The sequence below is a fragment of the Haemaphysalis longicornis genome, unplaced genomic scaffold (assembly GCF_048455015.1).
Source record: "Haemaphysalis longicornis isolate Haplotype H1 unplaced genomic scaffold, Haemaphysalis longicornis Haplotype H1 scaffold_7, whole genome shotgun sequence".
NCBI classification, from domain to species: domain Eukaryota; kingdom Metazoa; phylum Arthropoda; class Arachnida; order Ixodida; family Ixodidae; genus Haemaphysalis; species Haemaphysalis longicornis.
Genome location: NW_027526422.1, coordinates 30151262 through 30176221, shown reverse-complemented (window position 1 = coordinate 30176221; position 24960 = coordinate 30151262). Strand labels below are relative to the sequence as shown.

Genomic DNA, 24960 nt, shown 5'->3' with positions numbered 1-24960 from the left:
CAACAGTGCCACTACATTGAATAGCCTCGCTGACATATACGCAAGAAATCGTCTGTAAAAAAACTCGCACATTATTGTGGTGGAATACGTAATCAAAGCAGGATAAATGTTGCAGAAACCACCACTTTGGTTTTTCTCGCTATATTCGATGTATCGTGCATGATACTCACGGCGTCCATTACAGGAAGGGGCCAGATGCTGTTATAAGACCGGGTAGCCATATCGGAAATCGCGTCCCAGTTAGTCTACTACAGACACGCAAACTGCGCGGAACTTCCAACTCGTTTTGCGTGAAGGCCTCAGCGAAGTAGGCATCGGCCTTGGCGGTAAATGGCCGCTGGGACCCGTGATGACGCCTGACTTCTCGCATTCTTCCGCACCTCGCATCGCGGCCTCCTCAGTGGCCGCTTGCGAGGCTCCATCCCATCAGACAGAACGAGTCTCTCAAGATCGGCTTTTGTGAACGGTTCAAAAATACGCTGTCACTGACGTCATCGCGACTGCAGCGCGCCACTTTTAGTTCGGTTCTGAGGGATTACTAATGTGAAGCATTGTATACTGGGCTGCTTCTCCGTACTCGCCCGGCGCTGTTTAGCTACTCCATCTGTGTTACGAGTCCAGACAGATGGAGGTAGCTAAAGTGTACTTCTCAATTAAAACACTAACAACGACATGATTGATTGATTGATTGATTGATTGATTGATTGATTGATTGATTGATTGATTGATTGATTGATTGATTGATTGATTGATTGATTGATTGATTGATTGATTGATCGATCGATCGATCTATTGAATTTAGGGTTTTAACGCGCCGACGCAACGCAGGCGATGAGGCGCGCCGTAGTGGAGTACTCCGGATTAATTTTGACCACCTGGGGATCTTGCTTTTGACCACACGGGCGTTCTTGCTCTTCGCATCAATCAGAAAAGCGGCCGCCGCGGCCGGGAATCCAACCCGCGCCCTCGCGCTCAGCAGCACAACGCCTTAGCCACTTAGCCACCGCGGCGGCTTAGGACGTTCAGTCCTTAGGATGAACGAAAGGGATTCTGGAGTCCACAGCCAGGGTACCGTCGGAAGAGGCAGAATTCTGTGCGTCCTTCTTTCTTTTATTTTATCTTTCTGAGTAAACCAGGTCATGCTGCATTGCTTGGGACAGCGAGCATCGAAAAAACTTTGACTCGCTTTGAAATAGTTCTAGTTAGGAACGTAGAGTGATAAGTGTTGTGCCAGCGCTCTAATTATGGAAGGAACTTCCGCAAACAAATGTTCGACGGCTTCCACCGACTTACCACGGAGCCAACGAAGAAGGTACGCGTCCGTGAACCCGTCCTGCCAGATGTCCTTCAGGGCGGCCTTCAGCTGAGAAACCAAGAAAATTGATACCCTTTAAATCCGCACCAGCAACGCGGCCACTCAATGGTGGAAACAGAGAACGCTCAGTGATTCAAAGCAATAGACAGTACGCTGCCGATAGCCAACTATAAATATAGTGTCGGTTGGTTACTTTTGGAAGACTGTCGCTGTCAGGTCGCTGTTATTCTGTATTCGCTAAACTACGTAAATAGCACTAACGATTCAAGTGTCATAAAACCATCGATACATTAAAACCGGTCTGATGCTTTAAACTGTACTTCTTTTCGGGGACTGGCGTCGTCAGGAGTGCATTTAAAGAACTTGCGTCCCTCAGAAGAACGCCATTGAAAGCGTAAACACCCGTGTAATTATCGAGGGGCAATCGGAAAACTACTTACAATTGAAGAACCACTGCACAGCAGCAAGAAGAGGTAGAAATTCTGCTTAGACAACACATCAATCGTACACGACCAAATGGTACCGATAGCCGACTATCGATTACTTTTTAGTTCCGTTGTTCAAACGTGTTAGAAGGCTTTCAAATTTCTTATGAATCTGGAGCGCCCAGGATTCTCTTATAAACCTATAGAGCACTATCGGCGTGCTGGGTCAATAAAATGAATGAGACGTCATTGGCTCCCTTACTAAGTAGGGTCTTGTGTTTTCAGTTATTTCCAATGAACACAAACCAAATAGCCCCAAATACGTCCCTCGGAAGAGGTGAAATCAGAATCCCCATCCCGATCAAGCCACCATTTAATAGTGAAGACGTTTGCTTCGCATTTTCAATAATATACTACACTTCAGAGACGCTGGATATATTGAGCATATTTTTAATGGGGTAATTTAGCAGTGATCAAGGGTGTCATGTTGGATCCAGCTGGAGCAGTGGCTAATGAAGAGATAGTCCAAGCACGGCGGGAGCTGTCATGGTGCTTTTGGCAACCTATGTTAATCTCCTCGAAACTTTGTCAAGATCCGTTGCTTTGCCTTGTCAGGTGGCCCGTTTCGTTGGCCATAGCGTTGACATGAGGAGCCCGTGAGTTGCCCCGTTGCAAATCCTAGGAAACCTAACAGGCCCTGGACCCGGCGCGCTGTCACTCCAGAAATCCGGCAAGCAGGCATGCTGTTTAACAAGCAATCTGCTAAGTGTCTATATATATATATATATATATATATATATATATATATATAGTTAATAATTATATATTCATTTTTTCACCACTTCCTTTCTGACTCAAAAAATTCTTCATATCTTTCTATGACCTAACGCAATCCCCCCTTTGCTTTCCGAAGTTTTCTTGACTGCCAACCCTTATTCTGTCTTAATTCACTGAGCCCTTCATTTCCCATTTATGATTCGCTACATGCATAGCGAGGGCCTCTGTTCTGGCAGTCTTGGTGCCAAAGGTAGCTTAAAAGGGTTTAACGCCGGTCGACCACTCTCGACATGTCGTAGACACTCAAGTCACGGCCAGGGGATGTAAAAGAAGGTCCCCTTCACCCCGAGTAGTCCTAGTGGCGCTGGCTACCACCCCCAAGTGCAGGAGAAACAAAAAATTTCTTAACATAAATACCCGAGAAGGTGGTGGGGAAACAGCTCCGCCGGTAGCGTAGTGGTTATCGCACCAGACCGGTATTCTGGAGGTCGTGGGTTCGGATCCCACCTGGCGGGTATTTTTTCACCACTTTCTTTCTGACTCAAAAAATTCTTCATATCTTTCTATAACCCAACGCATTCCCCCCTTTGCTTTCCGAGGTTTTCTTGACTGCCAACCCTTATTCTGTCTTAATTCACTGCGCCCTTCATTTCCCATTTCTGATTCGCTATATATATATATATATATATATATAGCGAATCAGAATAGGAAATGAGGGACTCGTAGAAACAACACAGAAATAAGGATTGGCAGTCAAGAAGACCTCGGAAAGCAAAGGGGAGGTTGTGGTAGGCCATTGAAACAGATCAAGAATTTGGAAAGAAAGAAAGAAAGCGAAGAATATATATATATATATATATATATATATATATATATATATATATATATATATATATATATATATATAGATAGATAGATAGATATATATATATATGCTGCAATGCTTGTAAGGGCCTGTTCATGCAAACAAACCCCTTCGTGTACTACCGTCGACGTGAAAGATTTGACTGGATAGCTTTCGCCAGTCGTGACATCTGCAGACCGTATACACAAAGATGAAATGTAATATTCCCCGTATATGTTTCTTTAATGCTCAAGTTTGCCTTGGAAACTTCACATCAAAGAACGATCAGCCTTGTGAAAAGGTTTCCTTCATTTTTTGACATCCGCGTGTCGAGCGGCGCCGTGAAACCCATATTCTCGTTTCTGCGCAAGGAAACTACGATACAATAAATTGTCCACAGTGTTCACATGGACACGAGGACTTTTTTTTTCATCACGTTCACCTAGTTTTAAAATAAAGAGAATGCTACGTTTTTTTTCTGGTTCAATTTAATCGAATGCAGTTTGTTATAAAGTTTGTGTGATGGCCACATTTTTCGCAATGGATACAATTTATATAACCTGAGATTTGTTCATCGCAGTAGAAAGCAAGCGCCAAGCACGTCGGTTTATTTCTGGCAGTGAAGTTATCATCGAAAAACACGCATTCGTAGCAAGAAAATAAACACGGAAGAAATACGACCGAATATATGAACAAAAAAAAATAACTAAAACACAGAACTTTACAGTTTTACAAGCAAGTTATACACTCCCTCGGCACTTCAATATAGGCCTCCATATGACGCTAGCGAATGTGGTATAGAAAGTGATGGTTTGAGCCTTGAGAACACCGCTTCCCAAGAACTCGTCCAGACTCGAAAACTCGTTCCCCGCGGGCTCGTCGATCGGGTCGTCTAGTCCGGCCGTGGCCAGAATTAAAAACATGTGCGGCGTTCCACGGGGTCAAACGCATTTCCGGAAAAGGACAAAACGTGTACTTTCATGCTCTCTACTTCATTCGCCCGTGTGTACGAGATTCGGCGCAGGTTCAAGATCCCCAGGAGGTAAAAATTAATCCGGAGCCCTCCACTACGGCGCGCCTCATCGCCTGCGTTGCGTTGGCTCGTTCAACCCTACAATCAATCAATCTGATTCATTCGCATATATAAAGAGCACGATGGAAGTATTAGTTCTTTTTTTAATGTTGCATGCCTATCCGTTTAGCAACATGTCCTCGCGCACTTCGGCTTAGACGTCCTTACGCCAAAAAACTCCACTGAAGAAGCAACACGTCCCTCAACTTGAGAATTCTGCACGCAATACATCCAGCCAGAAATAAATACTCGGGTACAAGTTAGGAACGGCAATGTCGTATCACTCCGCCAAAGCGACGGACCCGGATGTCAACGCACCCGTTTTGAAACGAGATTAGCTCATGTAGCTCTTAGCTCATGTAGTTTGCAGTTTGTAAGCAGATTAAGTCTGAAAAATCACGGAAACGACTGGTGTCTCGTTCAAAATGCCCGACATAACGCACTCTATAGCGCCACACGTAGGAACAGCGCGGTTGCGGGAAAGGGGTGCAGGGGCAACTTACGTTGTCATTCTGAAGTTGTTCTACTTTCAACCTGCCCCGAAGAAATGGTGTGGAGGAGAGATAAAATGGCCGCGTATGTGCTCCTTTCCACGCAAATGTCGCTGAAAGACGATAATCGACTGGCGCCCCTGCCAGGCATCCCTTCTCTTTCCCGCTCACCTCTCACGCTGTTCCTTTCCCGTCTCGTTCATCCCAAGATAGCACGCTAGAGGTTTTGCTCAAGTCAGTTTAAATTTACCGCGTTCTACTGCTCTGAGTAGGGTGTCTCGATGCCAGCGCTGACGTACGGCGGAGACGCGCGTGAATTGAGGCACCATACTATAACGTTTATAGAAGCGCGTTGCCCTACTCCACGAGCGTTCCAAGCGGAACGTGGATCCCATTTAGTGGAACCTTTCGTTGCTGTTGCCGTTTGATTTCTTAGCAGGCGACGGTTTTCTGCCGTTGATGTAGTATTCTATTTGCTATCGCAAAAACCAAGCATCCATGAATTTTTTAATAAAGGAACACTGCAAATATCCTTTATGTAATGATTTTCCGCCTTATATTCGCGTAATGTCTTGTTCTTGTTCAACAATGTTGACAAGTATGAACACTGACACCGTACTTAGACATTTAAATTTGGCTGTGAGTATATACGACTATTGCGCAAATTTTATGTCAGTTGGCCGAGTGGCAGAATCGAGTCACAGACGCAAAACGAATCGAGCCACGGCACGGGATGCCGCCACTGAAGGCGGCGCCAACTTTCAAAATGGTCCTATAAATGGCTATCGCAAGACCACCGATAATGCTATCGATGTCAGAATAACGTAATCGATAGTTTAAAAAGTACGGGAAGTATCAATAGTGAACGCATCGACAGTTTTGTATCACTAATGCTGTTTCGTGGACAGCAAAGAGATCACAGCGGCTACTGAAAGCTTGCTGCCAACATATAGCTTAATTAGTACAGCTCGGGTGACCACCTCACGAGCCGCACTGAACTCTTTGCGGAACCCGCCAAAAAGCTGCAGGGCAAGGAACCAGGACAATGAAGCTGTTCTCCCTTTCTATCTCGAACTGACCTTCTTTTACAAAAACAAAGCTATATAACCAACAAAACAGACAAAAACACAACATATAAGAGCAGGTATATTACCTATCTGAAATGTCGTAATGCGTTCTCTATTCAATATGTGCTCCCCCTTAAAAACCATTCACGTGACAATGTTTCAAGGACATGCAGCCAGTTATTCCCCCGAAATTTACGATTGTAAATGCAGTAAAAGCTCGTTGATTCGAACTCAGTTAATTCAAACTTACAGTTAATTCGAACATGCCCTGGTCCCGGCACAGCCCTGTGTAATAATATTTCAATGGGGGAAAACGCCAGATAATTCGAACGCGTCGGCATGCAGAACGGTTAATTCGAACTGGGATCCCCTGGTTACCATCGCTCCTCGTAGAAGTTGGCCCAGAGTGATTACCATGTATCCCAAATCCGAACCAAACCAAGTTTACTCGAGATGCAACACAACGAAACAGAAAAACAACAGCATAGCGCCGCGCGCTACGTTGTTGCGACAGCTTATTTCGCTTCCGCAGCGGCCGGTTACTTTTAGTTGTGATTGCCTCGACCTTGCCGTGGAAATAAACGTGTTTTCGAGCATAAACAGGGTCATTATTCAAAAAATCTCATGCCACAAACACGTAGCAGCACCTAATTCGCGATGACGATTCCAGAGGTGGCTTCTGTGTGCTCTGCCCGCGCAGTGTGGCGCGATATGCCCGTTCATTCTAGCGCGCGCCCGCCCGCTAATTCGAACTCCGTTTAACTCAAACAATTTTATGGTCCCCTTCGAGTTCGAATTATTGAGATTCTACTGTCTCGTTTAGACCATTTCACTCTCCGCTCATCCTGTGAGCCAATTTTTTTTTCAACCTTCAGTTTCTAATACTTGCTGTATTTTATTGTTGGTTCTGGTTTTTGATTCTGCCTTTTATACCAACCAGTTTTATTTTAACCGTCAGCTGTTTCATGAGTTTCCCCGGTATCAAGGCCAAACTCATTCGGTCACTAACCAGTTCAGTAATTCAGTGGTTATCGGCCACGCGGAATTGAATTGAAAACCCGGAAGTGCTGTTCGCGCGAAGAGGTGTCGCTGTACACGCTCGGTACCACGCATGTTTTCCTCAGTGGACAGTACTTTAAAACAGCCAACCACCTGGTTCCTTCTTAGCGGGTCAACAGCTGCCTATCGCTACGGAAGTGAGTGGACTGCAGGCCGAACTCTTTCTGCGCACTCCCAGCGCCCGTCCAGGGCGCCGTGTCGTCGGCAACACTCACCTCGGCCAGAGCGCGCCGTTCCACTGCGTCGCCTGCCATGGCTGTCGTATGAACCTGCTCCGCGGCCAGCAGTGGCCGCTGCTTAGAGGAAAACGTAGCAGCGGCGGCGGCGGCTGTGGCGAATATCGCGTCCCACTTCGAACGGCTCCCGGCAGCTCACGCCGCTCGTCGGTCACCGGTTGAATTACGCAGGATGCGGTCCAAGGCTAGCAGCCTTTTGCTCCTTCCGCATATCCTTATTGACATCTGGCCGAAGCGCCGCGCTAATCCATTGATCAATCTGGCTGGGCGGACTACGAAGAGGAGGGGAGTTCAGAGAAGCGAAAAATGGCCTCTATTGCTACTGCTTGGTTTATTAAGCTCGTTTTCTGTCTTGCTACACATTCGTACGATTGCTTCATTTTGTATTTTATTTCGTTGAAGTAACAGCGCCACCTGTTCGTGCGACGACAATGACAAAGACGACGACGACGACGACGATGAGGATGATGATGATGGTGGTGGTGGTGGTGATGATGATGATGATGATGATGATGATGAAACAGTCAAACTCGATTATAACGAACCCGGATAGAGCGAATTACTCTGTATATCGAACAAAAGCAAATATGTCACGAAAATGCATGCGAAGCATATTCCTCATTACGAAGCTCACATCGGATATATCGAACTCGGCACGCCTACAATTGCCCACGAAATGCGTTGTCTCGGAGTGGTGATTGAGGGGCTGGTTGGCCATGATTGAGATGTTGAGCCTCGCATAGACCGACGTGAAGCCCGACACCTTCCGTAACTGTTTCCGACGCACGGGATTCACGACGGAGCCCTCCAGCCAGCGAGTCCGGACCAAGACGGCATCATCGGCGAACTGCTGGAAGAGTTTGCGAACGTTCCAGATGCTGTGCCGAAAGCAGTGTCCTCAGAAGATTTCCGGAGTGTTGACGACGATGTTGCCGTCATTGAGAGCCCCTCGAGCGCGCACACCGTCGCCGATGTCATGGCAGCTTGTGCTGCTGAAAGCACTGAAGAAACTGAGGATGTTACAACGTAAAGCCGTCCGATGCCTTGTGAAGCGCTTTTGCCAGCCGATGTTCTCCGCCAATATTGCTTTGATATTGAAGGACACGTACTTGAACAGGTGCAAACAATGTCTCGTGTAGAGAATGCGGGGCTGGTTGGTGCCGCCAAAACAAAAGTGAAAACAAAAATCACCCCTTTCTTGCGAAGTAGGCAGTTAAGTAAAGGCGGAAAGTATCTTTATTGCATGCAATAAATGGATTGTGTTGTGTAAGGTAATAACATACTTCGTGTTTATTTTGTAATGTGGGAATGGCAGGGGGCGGGGGTCCCGCGTATTGCGAACTCGTAACAAAAAATTCGTTATACAGTCAAACCCGGTCGTAGCGAACTGCAACATGCGCCATGATTAGTTCGATATATCCAATAGTTCAATATAGCCGAACCCGCCTCTAACGAGTTTGTTGTTACGAGTCCGCAATACGCTGGAATCCCACCGCCATCCCCGCATGCAGAAACGAACAAAATAAAGTATGTCGTTACCATGCACAAAGCAATCCATTTATTGCAAATAATAAAGCTACTTTCCGCCTCAACTGCCTAACTCCAAAAAAAGCGGTGATTTATGTTTTCCCTTTCATTTTGGCAGCGTCAACTAGCACAGCATTCTTTACACGAGACATTGTTTGCACCAGTTCGACTCCGTGTCCTTCAATATCGAAGAAATATAGGCGGAGGACATCGACTGCCGAAAGCACTTCATTAAGCGTCGGGCGGCTTTCACACGCGACATCCTCTGCCTCCTCGGTGCTTTTTAGCAGCAAACTTCGGTGCTGCTGAAGGTGTCTGCGTTCGATGGGCTTACAGTTACGGCAACGTCGTCGTTGACACTCAGGAAATCTTCGAAGGACACTCCTTTCGGCACAGAATCGGGAAGGTTGGCGAGCTGTCGTCTTGGTCCGGACTCACTGACTGGGCGGGTTCCTTCGTGAGTCCTGCGCGTCGGAAACAGTTACGGAAAGTGCCGGGCGTCATGTCGCTTCATACGAGGCGCAATGTCTCAGTCGCGGCCTTTGCTCAGTGGTCGCGGTCAATCAACATCTCAATCGCCGCTCCGAGACCATGCATTTTGGCCGCCATTCTAGGCACGCCGAGTTCGATATATCAGATGTGAACTTCGTTATAAGGAATATGTTTCGCGTGTATTTCCGTAACTGATTTATTTTCGTTCGATATGTGGCATAATTCGCTCTATCCTGGTTCATTAAAGTCTGGTTTGACTGTAGACGGGTTCGGCTATATCGAATTATTGGATACATTGAACTAATCGCAGCGCATATTACAGTTCGCTATAACCGGGTTTGACTGTAACAATCCTCGGCGCTGCACTTACCCATTAAGGGGGTCGCTCAATTATCGAAGTTTAATCCCTTTTCCAACCTCAATGTAAAAGGGACCGTACTGAAGTTACCGAACTGAACTAACTGAGGGGAAAATCGTCGACCGGCTAAGGCTGCGATTTATCACTTGCGAAATTAATAGTTGCCTATGCCGCCGTCACCGCCTTTATCGGTGCAAGTGACTGGCGACTTGCTGTGTATACGTGTCGTCGCCGCCATCGTGGACGTCATGCATTGCGGCCAAAAACAAAAACTGCGACTGCTGCCCTCATCATGGAGCTAATCGTCATAATTTTCATGGCCTTCGTCGATGCAGCCGGCTTCACCACCGTTTTCATCGACGCCGAGCAAGGAAGGCAGGAAGTAGAAACAGTTCAGGAAAGACAGTGAGGTTAGCCAGGGAAGCTCCCGGTTGGCTATCCTGCCCATGGGGAAGGGAGCTTGGAAGATTTAGGAACAAATGAAGAAAGAAGCGAGAGTGAGAAGAAGGAAAAGAGGGGGGCGGGAGGTGGAGGTAAGCAAACCCCGCATATAAAGGGAGCATAAAGCAAAGCAGGTAAACCGACCATACAGGCCACAACACCGTTCTAAAACAAACGCTTTCACTCGCCCCTCGTACATATTATCTCGCTCTTACTGCAAACATAAAGGGGGCGTACCAACAAGTCGTACGTGTTGCATGACTTCTTCACTTGTAAAAGGATAGCGATGACTGGAACCGCCTTCCTGCCTCCATAGTCGACATTCCTGGTTCCGATAGCTTCAAGTCGCTGTACGTGAGTCGTCCTGACTTGATACTGTGATTTCTTGTCCGTGTCAGTATTGTGCCACTATCAAGATCACAAACGTTTCATTGTACCACTCGTTCCAGTACATTTTTTGTGCCCTGAAAGTATCCTGAGTAAGTATAGATAAACAAGGGGAGTTCAAAAGCGGAGGCTCGAAAGCGCGAAAACGCTGGCTTCGAGCTCGTGGGAAACGTTACGCGGCATACAATCTCTAAAGAGAAAATGGGCGCGAAGCGAACGATGTATGCTGAAGTGAATAATTACACAATCTACATGTCAGTGCCAGTGTGACCGCAACAGATTTGCCTAGTGGCTCCAGATATGTGTATCTGTTCCATGCGCTTGTTCAGAGCCACTAAAATTACACCCCAAGGTTACTGGCCCGAAAACTGTCCGTTAGGGGTTTGAGAGCTGATACGCTAGGCGTAAAATCACCAGCCGAAGAGTCGAGAGAGAGAGAGAGAGAGAGAGAGAGAGAGAGAGAGAGAGAGAGAGAGAGAGAGAGAGAGAGAGAGAGAGAGAGAGAGAGAGAGAGAAAATGATTTAATGAGCTGACGAGGTCAGTTTGGCAGGCATCCTGACTTGCGACGTCATAGGTGATGACGATCGTGCGAAGTTACCACGCCTAAACATAGGCGCGCACACACGTACACCTGCTGGAAACAGCCCTGTGTAAGGGTTTGTAAAGTGACATACTTAAGACCATTCCCCGTAAAAATGCCACAAGTGTTCTGTTGCGCTTGCGGCCGTGTTGGAAGGCGTCCACGGACGAAGGTATCTCAACCAAAAAAATCCCGGGCCATCTCCACTACTGTCAAACCTGGGGAGGGGCGAAGCATTGAGTGGATAAGTGTATTCTTGGCGCATTGGCGTTTTTGCCAACGAAGCGGAAACCGTTGGGGAGTAAAGGTATATAGCTTTGCTGTAAAAATCTCTTGTTTTTGAAGCACGAAGCGTTACAGCGTGAGGCGTAAATTAGTGCCCCGGTTTTTTTTTTTTTTGTACGCGTTACGAAGCGTTCCAGCGCGAGGCTTAAATGAGTGTCCCGGTGTATTTCTTTTAGTACGCGTTATGTTCTACCGCGAGGCGTAAACGATTGTGCCGGTGTTTTAGTACCGTGACTACATGAGACGATTGTTACGACGACATGAGGCGCCGACTTCTCGAGCCTGAAGGGGCCCCCAAGAGACGCATCGATGGACACTCTTGAATACCAGAGCACATGTACACAACGTGTTTAATGTCCTTGCGAAGCGAGGAATTAGACCACAGAGTGGAGGATGCTTGTAGGATTATAAAAAGGAAGTGATTTGTGCAGGCCACGCACAGGTCCGCGCAGAAGTAAACGGAGCAGGGAAGCGGTGGCCTAAATGCACCGCTGCGCCGCCTAGGAAGGTCTACGGGAACCAACGGACGCAGTTCTGACGGTGCGTTCGCACTGCCGCCACTCCCCATATATCTGATGCGTTTTATCGTCGCTCTCCTGGAGTGTCAGACTGGGCGTAACAGTTTTTGAAGGGAATCGCCACGATAGACAGTGGCTACGGTTGCCATGCCGATCGCAGCCAGCAGCGGCGACCGAATGCTTCGCTTTTGAGCGGGAAGAAGCTAAGCGCGCGCACGCATTCGTTGTTGTGCGCTCTAAAGGGCAACATTGACGATGTCCTGTTCACGGGCGGCACGTATATACCTGCCTTCCAGCTTCTCACTGCACGCCTTTTTGATATAATACATTACACGCCGACAACAAAGCTGTCCCGGTCTGTATGGAAAGCGCTATCAGAGGATGAATTCTTGTTATTCCGAAGTAAAACCGCGATTCTAACATCGCGGGTTCGATTCCCGGCTGCGGCGGCCGCTTTTCTGATGGAGGCGAAAAGCAAATACGCCCGTGTGTACGAGGTTTCGGCGAACGTTAAAGATCCTCGGGTGGTCAAAATTAATCCGGAACCCTCTACTACGGCGCGCCTCATCGCCTGTGTTGCGTCGGCACGTTAAATCATACAATCAATCGCGTTTATGTCGATGGTAAGCTAAAAAAACTATAGATTCAACACGCGCCGTTAAAAAAACCAGATAGGCAGGCAATACTATGCCGCTGTGAACGGGACTTAAAAATATATCTGTGCGGGCGTAGCTTCGTCCTGCTCAACAGCGACGGATTCGGTCCCCGCTGATCGCTGCGAGCAGCAATGCAATCAGCGCCTTGAAGGGCCGAGCGCTGCCCTCTGGAAACAGTTACGCCGAGTCTGACACGCTAGCAGAACAACTAATAAACATATACGATAGGGGAGGGGGGCAGTGCGAGTGCACCGACAGAAACCGCTTGTTGGTGCCTGTCATCCTATCCAGACAGCGCACATATTAAAAGATGGATGGGTCATATTTCAGTTGCTATGTGGGTAAGCTTGTAGTCCACAAGGTTTTTGAATCATCGGTGACTCCATAAATGTTGGGTGTGGTGTTTGAAATTGCGAAGTTCACGCCATTGTTATCGGTCGCGTCTCCTGAGACTGTAGTTACTGCCAAGAGCAGGTCGGTGTTTATGTTTAGTCTTCTTATTGGAGCTGTGTTTCGCAATCAACTGCGGGCGAACAAGTGTGAGAGAACAAAGCAGTTCTGCGTTCTGTTCGATGCGATAACTGGCACTAACATGACGGATGACTGACTTCACGAGCCGTCCTGTGTATACATGTGCAGCTTTCCCGCTAATGGCAGCCCTTTCAACAGTGATTACACTGTGGTTATTTAGCGAAATGTAAAGTAATTTCGCGCAGCTAATAATGGGGATGAAACCTTGCTTTGCGTACAGTTTCAAGTTTTGCACATTGCGCCACTAAGCTGGAAACAGAGCCATGGAGCAAAAAATATTCAGAATCCTGGAAACTTCTTTTAAAGTTTTCATCTTCACGTTGACTTCTTGCTTCATGCTAAATATTACTTTCCTGAAGTGGTTTTGCTATGTTCCTGAGGTGTCGAAAGTTTGAGCGAGAACGCTGGCTATGCGTACACAAACCAGTAGGTCACGACCAGTGCATACTTCTCTCTTTGGAGAACAAGAAAATATTTGAAATTTCAATGTGATTGCAGGAATAGCCGCTTACGGCGCACGAAGGGTCTATTCGGCAGCTGAGCGTTTTCTTTCTTATATATCGTCCGTTGATCAACTCCCCACAAATGCAAACCCTCAAGAATACGGCTTTCCTCGTTCATTGCGCACCTCACGAACTTGCAGTATTTCATAACGCGCGGTTAATTTTCTTACTGCGTCGTGTCATCACAAAGCCGGCTTTCTTATTTTTTTCTTAATGCGTAACATTCCTGTGCGGACTCAACCAGCTTCGGAAAGTCGCCTGTTCGCGTGTGTATCGCTTGTGAGTCACACTTTCGCCGCACGCGAAAATTGCCCCTGGAAAAATGTCTTTCCAGGAATGCACTTAGATATGGTAGTGAAGACCAGTATAGTGACTCAGTGTGTAGGAGAGCGGCTTACGCAGATCAGGATCGCGGGAAACCCGCCTCGATCCTAAATTTATACATATCTATTATGAGCACGCATGCTATCACAACGGCTCGGGCAAGAGTTGTGCGAGACCCCCGTTTGCGCGGCTGCTGTATGGTCACAGCGAGTTCCGTTATGTCTGCAGCTGGCCCGAACTGAATTGCGCCAAAGGAGCATCCCTTCTCGCACCTACCCCTCCCCCTTTGATCCTACACACTAAACCTCCTTACAACCTTTTTGGCCGAAAAGGGTGTGAGAACCTTGTCCCATGGCGAACACCTTGAAAAGGTGTTTTGGCTAAAAAAGAATGTAAGGATGAAAAAATGGTGTTCGTGGGAACACCCTAAAAAAGGGTGTAAGGTTGCTCAACACCCTGAAATTAGGGTGTGGGCAGCGGAGCTAAGCGTGGCGGTGAGGATGGGCCGAGAGTGCAGCACGACATGCAGACACATTCAACACGCACAAGTCACACTTGACCATCAAATGAATTGAGCAAGAAAACCAACGGGATGCACGGGGACAGCGAGTACATACTAACTTGGGAATACATCTGCTCTTCTCGGTTTTATAGCCAGCAGCGGAAAGTCCTCCGATGAAGGCGGTGAGCTTGTCGCAAAAATAACATATTTTAGCGCTAATTTTGGAATTATGCATTTCAATGTCAGCATACCCAAATAAGCATGCGGGTTCGCAAAAACTTTTTAATCGCGAGGTAGTTATGTTCAATAACTCATAGTTTTCTTAAATACCAAACAAATATTCCCCGCCATCTCAACACCCTTCAAGAAGGGTGGTCATTATTTTAACACTCTTTTTCCCGTAAAAGTGTAAAGCTACAAATTACGGTGCTGGAAACTAAGAAAAAGGGTGTTAGGAAAAGGGTGTAAGAAAAGACCGTCAACTAAGAAAAGAGGCGTAAGAGAACTCCAACTTTTGATGGATTTCATACCCATTTACACGGGTGGACAGAACATTTTCTGCAAGCGGAGTATGTTTTGTACCTCACGAGGTTTCAGACAATATAAATTGACATAATTTATTACAAGTGAAGCTGTTCACGCTTTAACTAGGTTCGGTGGCGTTAGCAAAAAAAGGCAGAGAAAAAGAACTGCACCCCCTGTAAAGGGTGCACCACCGCAGATATGGCATTATAACAGTGAAGCCGGCTTTGGGGCCTGTTTGAGTGTGATCACAAAGGGCGCAAGCGTATGCGCACATCTTACTATAGCATTTCAAAAGTACTAGCCTTCTTGGGATTCTAACATGCAAAAAAATGGCGCAGCTTGCAATGGTGGTGCAAAGCTGGAGAAACAGACAGCATGCCTGGGGGTCAATCCAGCTTGTTTCCCCCTTGGATCCGCTGTCAGTGGCGGGAACACACTGGAACAGCCTTGTAAAATCCGGTTAAACTTGACCTCACCCCTCAGCGCTTATCTTAGCTGTGCAAGAATGTCGCAAAGCCTAGCAAATGAAGCAAAGCTTAGCAACACCAGAAGAAACTCGGTCGACATCCAGCTCCGCTGGTCTTTTTTTTTTTTGCAACTGAACACCTATTTCACACCGTTTCAACACCCTAGAGAAAGTGAAGCGTGTTGCGATCGGTCAACACCCTTTTCGCCACACAACTATAGTCTTTTTTTTTTTAATTTTAAAGGTTAAAATTGACCTTTCATGTGCCAAAGCCAAACTTGGGGCATGGGGTGCACCGTATAAGGAAACCAGCGATGATTGAAGACGAACAGTTGTATTGCTTTTGAACATTTCTAAAGAGGGTATGAAGATGTTTTATTTACAGTGCAATTATACATGCATGCATGGCCTTATTCAATGATCAGCTGAACACCCTTTCAACACATTTTCAACACCCTAATAAAAACCAAGGCTGTTGAAGTTGATCAACACCCTTCCTTTTCACACGAAAAGGGTGTAGAGCTAGGAAAAGGGTGTTGACATTCAAGAAAAAGGGTGCAACGGGCTCCGAACACCCTTTTCCCACTTATGCTGCACTCTTTTTGGCCGAAAAGGGCGGAAAAAAGTTTAGTTTGTACCAGCGTAGAGGCCTTATTTCTATTCAATAAAGGTTGTTCATCATCATTTATCGGCATTCCCCCCTCAAACTTTCTGCAATTTTTTTTGCCATCTTTACGCTCCACGTTATTTTTTCCTGCCGTTTTTAGAACTCCATTTTCTTGGAAGCTCAAAGGGGGACGTCGAGGCTACAAGCCTATTATACAGCCCAGCCTGGCCAATAAACCACAAATGCGTGCGGGGAAGTCATTGAGTAGAAGAAGGAGGCGAGAAAGGCACGAGGCGCGTCGCGTTCGCATGCGTTCTTTCGATCTCGTCGGATGTTGATGCGACGCAACCGACGGGCCATCCCACGTCGGACAAGCCGCCATGGCCATCAACACAGCGGGATCATTAGCGCTCATGTTCTACTACATCGCCGTCGTCTACGTGGGCGTCTGGTCCGGGCGCAAGTTGCACACCGCTCGCTCGCGCCTCCACGCCACCGGGTATGTGAGCCTGCCTCAAACACAATCGCGTGCTGCCACGGCCGTTTCATCGGGCCGCCTTGACGTTAGAGAGTTTTAGCGTAGCAGCTATCGGGCGCTAGCGTAGCCCACGGCAGCCGCTATGCTAAAAAGTTTTATTAGTTGAGAGCGGAACGATATTGTTACGCCTATTGCATTGTCCTGCACCTATCGTGCCGCTCGTTGCACTAAATTTGGACCGAGACGGGGAAGGACGGACAGCGGTCAGCTGCCTGTTTTCCAAGCGAAGACTGAGGTCGTTAAAGCAAGACGGCAGGGGTGGGCAGGCCTAATTACAGGGGGTATATTTAGTACATTGTCTTTTGAACACCGCCAAAAGACAGAAGGTAGCCAAAAGCTGATCGAGGGAAAGAAACCCTCGCTTCAATCCACTGTTGTGGTACTTCAGTCTTGCTTTCGGAAGCTTGTCGAACGTGTCTTTTTCTGAAAAACCCCTGACTCTTGAGCCCGTGAGTGAGCAGAAAAGTACGTGCGAGGTCACCTGCATGAGGCCATAATTTCGTGAAAGCCTCCAGTTTTACACACGCGTTACGTACAATTTTGAGATTTGGCGGGATTTATTTTTTTTTTTACGTTGGGCGATATTTGGGCGAGTTCGACTTGACTTGTGAGCAGTATATGGTTGGAGCATCGAGTAACTCTGATACTCTGTGGTCACGATCGTGTACCCCTGTGCGTTGATAACGCGACTTGCGTGCGTTGATAAACCGATGATAAACCGAGTGATAAACCGAGCAGGGGCGGATTTTCAGTTTTGTTATTTCATGCCCGTTTCAAAGTGTCCGTTTTGAGTGAGCCCTGATTGCCTGAAAGCAGACGACCAGATGTGACGCAGCGCATCCATTGGTCAGAGACCTCGCAAGTGCAACGACGTCCCAACTAAGACGGATACGAAATAGACATTATAGAAACGAACACAACTCGGAATTCTGTCCATGTTGTACGCTGGCACGGTTGACTTGAGCTGTCACATTAAACCTCCTTGCGTGAGCGTGGAAAAGCAGACTTAATTCTTTTTTCGCGCTGCAGCCGATTGAAAACAGATGCCAGCTCCAAGGTGGCCGATGCCAGCGAGTACCTGCTGCGCATCTTCCTGGCCAACCGCGAAGTCCCACTCTTTTTGAGTGTCGCTTCAATGACAGGTACGCTTACTGGCGGCAAGTAGAACGCTAGCAGTTTTCCTTAGAGCCGTTGTTCTTGAATGCAATAGTTCGCGAGCACCAGCATAGTACTCTGTGCGGTAGCATGCCACCGCCTTGCCCGGCGCACACTTTGTACTATCTCATTTCGAAAATAAGTGCAGTCAGATTATTAAATCAGGTAATATGTTATATTTCTGTTATTGCACGTGTTTGCTGTAGCTTCGTTCATGTTTAATCTACGCCGTATGAGACGTCTACTGGCATTACAAATTCGTCGCGGGAGTACAAAGTTCACTCACAATCCAAAATCACAATCACAAGTCACAGGAATTATAACTGTGCTAGGGCATTTAAGGCGCAAAATTTTTACATCTTCCCCCGCAGTATAAAAATATCATTTGTCACGGGATTCTAATGATTTTTTTCGTAAACAAGTCTGAAATTATAGATACTGCTCACGTGTTTGGAGCATATGCGCTTTGAGAAAAGGACTGCACCTTACGAATAAACTTCTCAACTTGATCGTAAACTGTGTCTCGTTGGATTTAACGTGTTGCCCACTGCTGGCCTCAAGTACATATGCTTGTTACACTCCTTGTCACGCGTTCACGTGAACTCCACGATTTAGCTGCATAGCCGGAGTAGCGCCAATTTTGCTGCCACATTTGTATCATGCCAGATATCTGATTCTCAGCGCATCCAAAAGTTGGCCTGAGTTTAATGATTAACGGCCCAGTTTGGAAATTGCCCAAGCCTTTTGGACAAAGAGGACTTGAACAGTGTGAAGCAACGAATGCCTCCTCACACATTCCAAGCTGCGGATTCCCACCAGTAGAAGTCCCGGACAGAACGAAATGGTATTCTTAATTAAAGAATGCCTACGGTTTATTCTTTGGTACAGTTAGGACACAAGCGAGTATTATCTCAGAGACCAGAGACGTTCTAGAGGCGGAACCCTGTATACGGCGTGCTTAATGCGCATCTCCGAAGGACGTGTCGACTTAGTCGAGAAGCTGGGCCCACCCGATGGAGGCACGGAGATCAGAGCCACACACAAATATCGATGCTCAAGAAATACACAGATATTGCGGTATGAGCACACATATGCTATACTTGAAGGCAATTTAGGTTGAGCAGAAAGAAACTGTACTTAACACTTCAGTGACAGTATACTATCACTTAAATGTTACTTCAAAGCTACGCATCAAGCCTTGGGCGTTTGAGGCATGGTTAAGCCAGGGACGCGGTGTGCACTCTCACGACTTCCACCTTGATAGCAAGAGAAAAAGGGCTAAGCACTCGAGAGCCCCGCTGTCCACGAATAAGCGTTCATGGCCAATATACTTTTCGGTGTGCACAGAGAAACTAAAGGTAAATGAAACATTGAAGTCAAAGGAAGCGACATTAAAACGGGCCAAATTGAATGGCAGAACATAACGCCGAAGAATGTTGGGGAAGGGGCACTACGTTGTGACAGGCTTTTACGCACCAGTTGAAGCATCTTCCCTTAACACATTGTGTTCAATTTAAAACGAGTTAAGTATGGATTACTTTTTGGCAGGCGCACTTTTTGGCAGTGCCCACCATGGTGCATTGAACACTGCACCAAACAGAATGACACCAATACGGAGGGGAAATGGCATAAAAAAACAAGTAAGGATTACTCTTTGTCAGGCGACTGCAGTGCCCACGATGGTGCATCGCACACTGCACCAAACAAAATGTCACCAATACGGAGGGGAAATGGCACAGAAAGGGCGACGGCCAGACTCAGGCGCCCGCCCAGAGTACGAAAGCTGCGGCCAGCCCGAGCAAGCACTCGGCGACCGACGCTGGCTGCGCGGTGGCCGCCGAAATAATGTCCCTGCGCTCCACCATCACCTTGCTGATCACGTGGATGACTCCGTTCGTGGCCTGTACGTCAGCGCGAACAATGACCGCCTCGCGGCCCTGCCACAGCAAGTGGATCTTGCCGTTAACGTTTCGGACACCCATTCTCCCTCCGGCCGTTTCAATGGATTTCAGGTGTTCCAACTCCGCTCGAGGTATTTCTTTTCCAACTACCAGGTGACGCTCCATAATTTGTCCGGCGGGGTACGCAAACTGGTCCGTGGAGAGCTCCTGGTACTCGGATGGGTTCTCGAGCTTGAAGTCGTGCCAGGCGTTGTCACTCGGAGCGAAGAAGGTGTACCGCTTGCCCATGTCCTTGAGACGATCAATCCAGCCATTTTGCTGAGAGAACGTTTTGGTCTCCCTGAGTTCTGGGTCGCTGCTAACCTTTTCATAAATGGTATGGGATGGCATTCCGAGCACGCGGTCGATGATGTGGATGACGCCATTGGTGGTGCCAATGTCTGACTGAACGGCCGTGGCATTGACGCCACCGCCTTCAACTGTCAGCACACGGCCGTGCTCCCCGTGCCCGACGCTCATGCGGAGCCCGCGGCGGCTGCTAGCGGACTCCCGCTCCAAGATTCCTGCGCTACCGTACTCTAGCACTTCGTCCGTCGACACCGCCTCGTCCTTTATCATGTGTAACCGCAGCAGCAGAGTGAGACCCGACATGTTGATTTTGAGGGCATCCAGAACACTACGGGGGATCACTTTCAGGGCATCATTGGTTGGCACGAACACGGTCTTGGGTTGGTTCCCATTTAAGTCCCTCTGGAAGTCGGGCGAGTAGTCGACAAGGCGCACAAAATCATCCACTCGCCCATGCCTATTTCTTTGCAAGAAGTCCCTGATGGACGTGTCGACGACCATGAGCGGCTTCTCGATGAGATGCACGACGCCGTTTTTCACTGGTATGTTGGGCTTGACAATCTTGGAGATGACAACGCCTTTCTTGCGCTGTGGCTCACTTGACAGGGTGTTGCTCTGCACAAACAGTACGTCCCTTGCTTCAGCGGAGTCAGTCTGGTTGGTGAGCGAGAGTTCGACCCTGACGTTGCTGTGCCAGGCTGCCGACTCGTACGTCTCATTGCCCATGGTGCGCGTGAAGAGGCGGCGGTTCTTAATCACGTGGCCCTGAACCACGAACTTGTCCATGTCGACGCGCGTGCGCCTGGCAGGATCGGCATCGTCGACGGGCACGAAGTAAGTGTGGAAGCCGTCTTCGGTGAAGAGGTACTGCTCGTGCGTCATCTTCACACGTGAGAGAAAAAAGTTCAGACCATGATAGAGGTCGTATATGGATGGCTGTTTCAGGAAATCGAAGGCATCTGGCGTCACTCCGCTCGTTGGCACGAAGGCCTCGAGCACGTCGTCGATCACGTACAGCTTTTGCCTGTGCCCCTCGTGCGTCATACCCTGCCATCGAATCACTCTGGCGTTGTTCACAAAGAACATTTTATCCTCTCCTCTTGTGAGGTAAAGTTGCGGAGATCCTTTGGTGATGGTTGGCACCGCCGAGGGCAGGTTATCCTGCGCCACGTTCAGCGAAGCGACGTGGTACGTGGGCTCTATCTGCTTCTCGGGGAATCTCTCCAGGAACCTTTGGATGGCTTCGTTAGTAGGCGCGAAGCACGTGATGTCGGAGCTTTCGCTGTACACCACGAACAGCCTCACTCGCTCAGCCAGCTGGTAGAATGAGGACAGCTCGCCGTCGTTGCGCATGGCATCCAGCACGTTCTCTGCTGCTGCTAGCCAGGCGACGACGCACAGGAGCGCGGTGGCACGCAGAACCATCGGCGGCATCTTAGTCGTTGGGTGAAATCCTCCACTTGTGAACGGAGCGAGGGGCGGAAAACAGCCTAAGGGATCAAGCTGTCGCTGCTTGCGCTGCATCAAGGAAACCGCCGGTTCTGACTGGGGCTTTTATCCAGGCGGATAAGAATGACCTCGGGGTAGGGTGGTCCTTGTGCGGTTGGAGGGGGAACCAGCGACCCGTAGTGTTTCCGAGCAGCGTGGTGACAACGTTGGAAGGAAACTATACTCGTAACCGACGGGGAGTGTTCAGCGCTTTAGCCAGTGCTGCCCGAGAACGTGAAGGCGCCCGGCCTTGCCCGACTGCGTGCACGTCCCCATACCCGCGAGCAGCGACGACGGCGACATGAAGCCGCGGGTGCTCACGCGGAAGAAGCGCGGGCTCGTCTATTACGGCACCCAGCTCGGAAAGAGCTCGGACGACGGCGCGGGCACCCAGAGAGGGGAGGGGAAAGCGCCTATCGTGGTCTCGATCAGCCGGAGGCCGCCATCGCTGCCGCCAAGGACGCCGGTCGCACGCCGCCCTCTCCGCAGTATCAAGGCCATTCAAGGCCCTGCAGACGCAACGCGAGGCTAGGTCACCATGCGAAAAGCAACAAAGCCGGCCCTGCCTCCCCCCTTCCCACTGAGGCTTTGTCCCTCTACTCAGCCGTCGGCGGGTAGTATGCGCACACCATTGGGTTAAATCTGATTGATTGATTGATTGATTGCGGGGTTTAACGCGCCGACGCAACGCAGGCGATGAGGCGCGCCGTAATGGAGGGCTCCGGATTAATTTTGACCACCTGGGGATCTTTAACGTGCGCCGAAATCTCGTACACACGGGCGTTTTTGCTTTTCGCCTCCATCAGAAAAGCGGCCGCCGCGGCCGGGAATCGAACCCGCGACCTCGTGCTCAGCAGCGCAACGTCTTAGCCACTGAGCCACCGCGGCGGGTTCACCACTGAGCCACCACTGTGCTTCGGTTAAATCTGAACACCGTCTACAGAAGTCTTGTTCGGTTGGGTGAAAATGTAGGTGACAAGAAACTATAACACTCCAACCGAAGCTTTCAATGAAAGCGTTCCCAATGTTTTGAAGCCTACTCGGCTTCGACACGGCCGGGCTACAGTGGAGGCGCGCGCTGTGTCTGGTCTGAGGTCACAAATGAACCACTGTGCTTCGGCGCTTCGGCACTGATGTCCCTTGTGTCCATTGTGAACTCTAAACGGTGAACCTCGTACTGCCGTGGCCACGTGGTTAACGCGCCAGGAGCTAGCCTATGCCGCCCGCTGCTTTTTGTCTGCATGACAATAAAAATGTTCTTGCCACCACCACTTAAATAAAGGAGTTTATAGTTAGTGCTTGTCCTGTCATCTTTCTTGTCTTTGCCATTTTTAGCGCTTTAACCCTGTCGCAAAGAGCTGTTTAAGCTTCTAGTTCCGCCGTCCAGTGTTAGCAGATACCCAGAAGAGTACCCAGAAAAAACACCTAGAAAAGTACCGAGTGCGCGTGAGCCCCTTGAGGAGTGGCCGGCGTCGGCCAACTCCACCTTCGAGAACACTTTGCCCAGCGTTGACTGTGTCGCCGTAAGAACTCCCTTCCCACAAGCTGTGATATCGTTCGCTACGCGAAAAAGTCTTGCTGACAAGCTTGTCACTGTGGAACGAAACTGCTGGCAAATTGCACCACACATGATTATCATACTGGCCGTTCAGGAGTTTTTAATTTCGATGGCTGGACTATAAGCCGGAAGTGAATCGGTTACCTCCGCAGCTGCCTGGGTCGGAGGCGGCACCCTCAACGGCGCCGCGGAAGCGGTGTTCACCCTCGGCCTCCTCTGGTGCCACGCTCCCCTCGGCTACGCCATCAGCCTCTTCCTCGGTGAGTGTGCCTACACTGTCAAATGGATTACACCCTTAAGGGTGAACTCACTGTCTATAACTAACACCCTTACACCCTAGGAAAATAAGCAAAGAAAAACACCCTTAAACGCGCTTTGTTGTTTATAACACCCATACACCCTATATAACCTATATAACCCTATATAACCTATATATAACCTACGTATATAACCCATACAGCCTAGCAAAAACACAAGAATACATCCGTTTGAAGGGTGTTTTATCGTTAATTACACCCTTTCGAAGGGCGTTTTTGTTTTTTGATAGGGTGTAAGGGTGTTAGTTATAGGCAGAAAGGGTGTGAATCATTTTACAGTGCCCGCCGTGTTGCGGTTGTGTTCAGGCACTATGGCCTTCATGCGAATGATTTTTGCGGGGCACATTCTTACAAAATTTGACACACGCACGTACGTACACACACACACATACAAAGGGGGGGGGGGTCTCAGGGTGATGGATCTTCTTTAGATGTGCAAAGTTTTATTGCAACGATGCTGTGTGTCTCGCGTACAGGAGCGTAGAGTAGCACCGATTATAAATTGGGGCAACGCACAGCTGCGCATAAGAATGAGCGTCGTTGGTCGTATTGGACCCGACTGTACAGATGATCAGACGGAGCGTGCCTGGACTGAAAACGAGGCATCTGCTGTGACAGAACGCACGGCATAAAAACTGCGCGCCCCGCCAATTGGCCTCGCAGCCTATTTGATTCATTAGCCGTGCCATCACCGCAACACGTTCCGGCGGTCGCCAACAACACCCGCCTGACGATGGAGGCGGCATCTCCATGATTTCTCAGACAGGTCACATGTGCCTACTCTTTTACACCGGGCTCGCGAAGGCACGAGCACTATATACCACAATGTGTATGGGCCGAAGTGTGTTTGAACTAAAACTTGACGTTGGGCTAGTTGGGTACACATTATTCTCACTGAAAAACAGCGGAGTGACTAGGACGGAAGAAGTGACAAACTAGAGCGCTATGAACAACTGAAGAACAATTCATTACGCGACATTAAATACGTCGAAAACCACGGGCTGCAAGCATGCGCACGTTCAATGATAAGATGTCACTCCAAATATACAATGGAGGCTTACATCAATGATAAAACAATCAGACTTGAAGTGTCAAGCTTGCTATCTAGTACAAGTCAGATTCAACTGGCTAGATATGATACCTATCGTTCCAATAGGGCATGCAATCGATGGCGTGCTCACACATTGTTCCCCCCTTCTTCCGTCCTCGTCTCCGTGCGGTTTTTAATGAATATTGAACTAAAAGTTTGCACCAAATTTTTTCGAGGGGCTGGCACGCAGAGAGGCCTGCATTTCTTACCAAAAGTTTGTCAATAAAAGCGATTGTTCTAGCTGTTTGTGCGTTCTGCAAAATGAAACATAAGTTTAAAAAAGAAGTTTTTATCTCTCTCTCTGCAAAATGATTTACACCTTTTTGCCTATAACTAACACCCTTACACCTTGTCAAAAATCAAACAACATCTTTGTAAAGGGTTTAATTGACGATAAAAAAACCCTATAAAATGGTGTATTTATTCTTTTGTTTTTGATAGGGTGCAAGGGCGTCATGAACGACAAAACACCCTAGTGTGAAAGGGTGTCAGTTATAGGCAGCTATTTACGCCCTTAAGTGTGTAAATCATTTTACAGCGTACCAGGGGAGTTCTTCGAGCGAACAAAGTGCCATC

The 24960-nt window shown here is 48.3% G+C and overlaps 3 protein-coding genes across 3 annotated transcripts in view; 1 reads left to right on the top strand and 2 right to left on the bottom strand.

Moving 5' to 3' along the window:
* The window catches only part of LOC144145032 (SEC14-like protein 2), a 32115-nt gene extending 24679 nt beyond the window's left edge, over window positions 1-7436 (bottom strand). Inside the window, exons 1-2 of the mRNA XM_077676535.1 lie at window positions 7266-7436; window positions 1294-1363 (exon numbers count right to left, since the gene is read on the bottom strand). Coding sequence (XP_077532661.1) covers window positions 1294-1363; window positions 7266-7304 — 109 coding nt within the window. The 5' untranslated portion in view covers window positions 7305-7436. The remainder of the gene's footprint in view (window positions 1-1293; window positions 1364-7265) is intronic.
* Window positions 7437-15795: 8359 nt separating this feature from the next.
* LOC144146224 (high-affinity choline transporter 1-like) overlaps window positions 15796-24960 on the top strand; it is a gene marked incomplete at its 3' end in the record, with an annotated part of 28267 nt that continues 19102 nt past the window's right edge. Inside the window, exons 1-2 of the mRNA XM_077678187.1 lie at window positions 15796-17669; window positions 23130-23237. Coding sequence (XP_077534313.1) covers window positions 17663-17669; window positions 23130-23237 — 115 coding nt within the window. The remainder of the gene's footprint in view (window positions 17670-23129; window positions 23238-24960) is intronic.
* LOC144145030 (fasciclin-1-like) lies at window positions 17630-21750 on the bottom strand. Its single transcript, XM_077676534.1, has one exon. It carries the CDS (start codon window positions 21453-21455, stop codon window positions 19440-19442), a length of 2016 nt encoding a protein of 671 aa, XP_077532660.1. The 5' UTR covers window positions 21456-21750; the 3' UTR covers window positions 17630-19439.

Bases quoted from the DNA above. Each gene is read 5' to 3' on its own strand.
- LOC144145030 (XM_077676534.1), bottom strand. From the start codon at position 21,455: ATGCAGCGCAAGCAGCGACAGCTTGATCCCTTAGGCTGTTTTCCGCCC.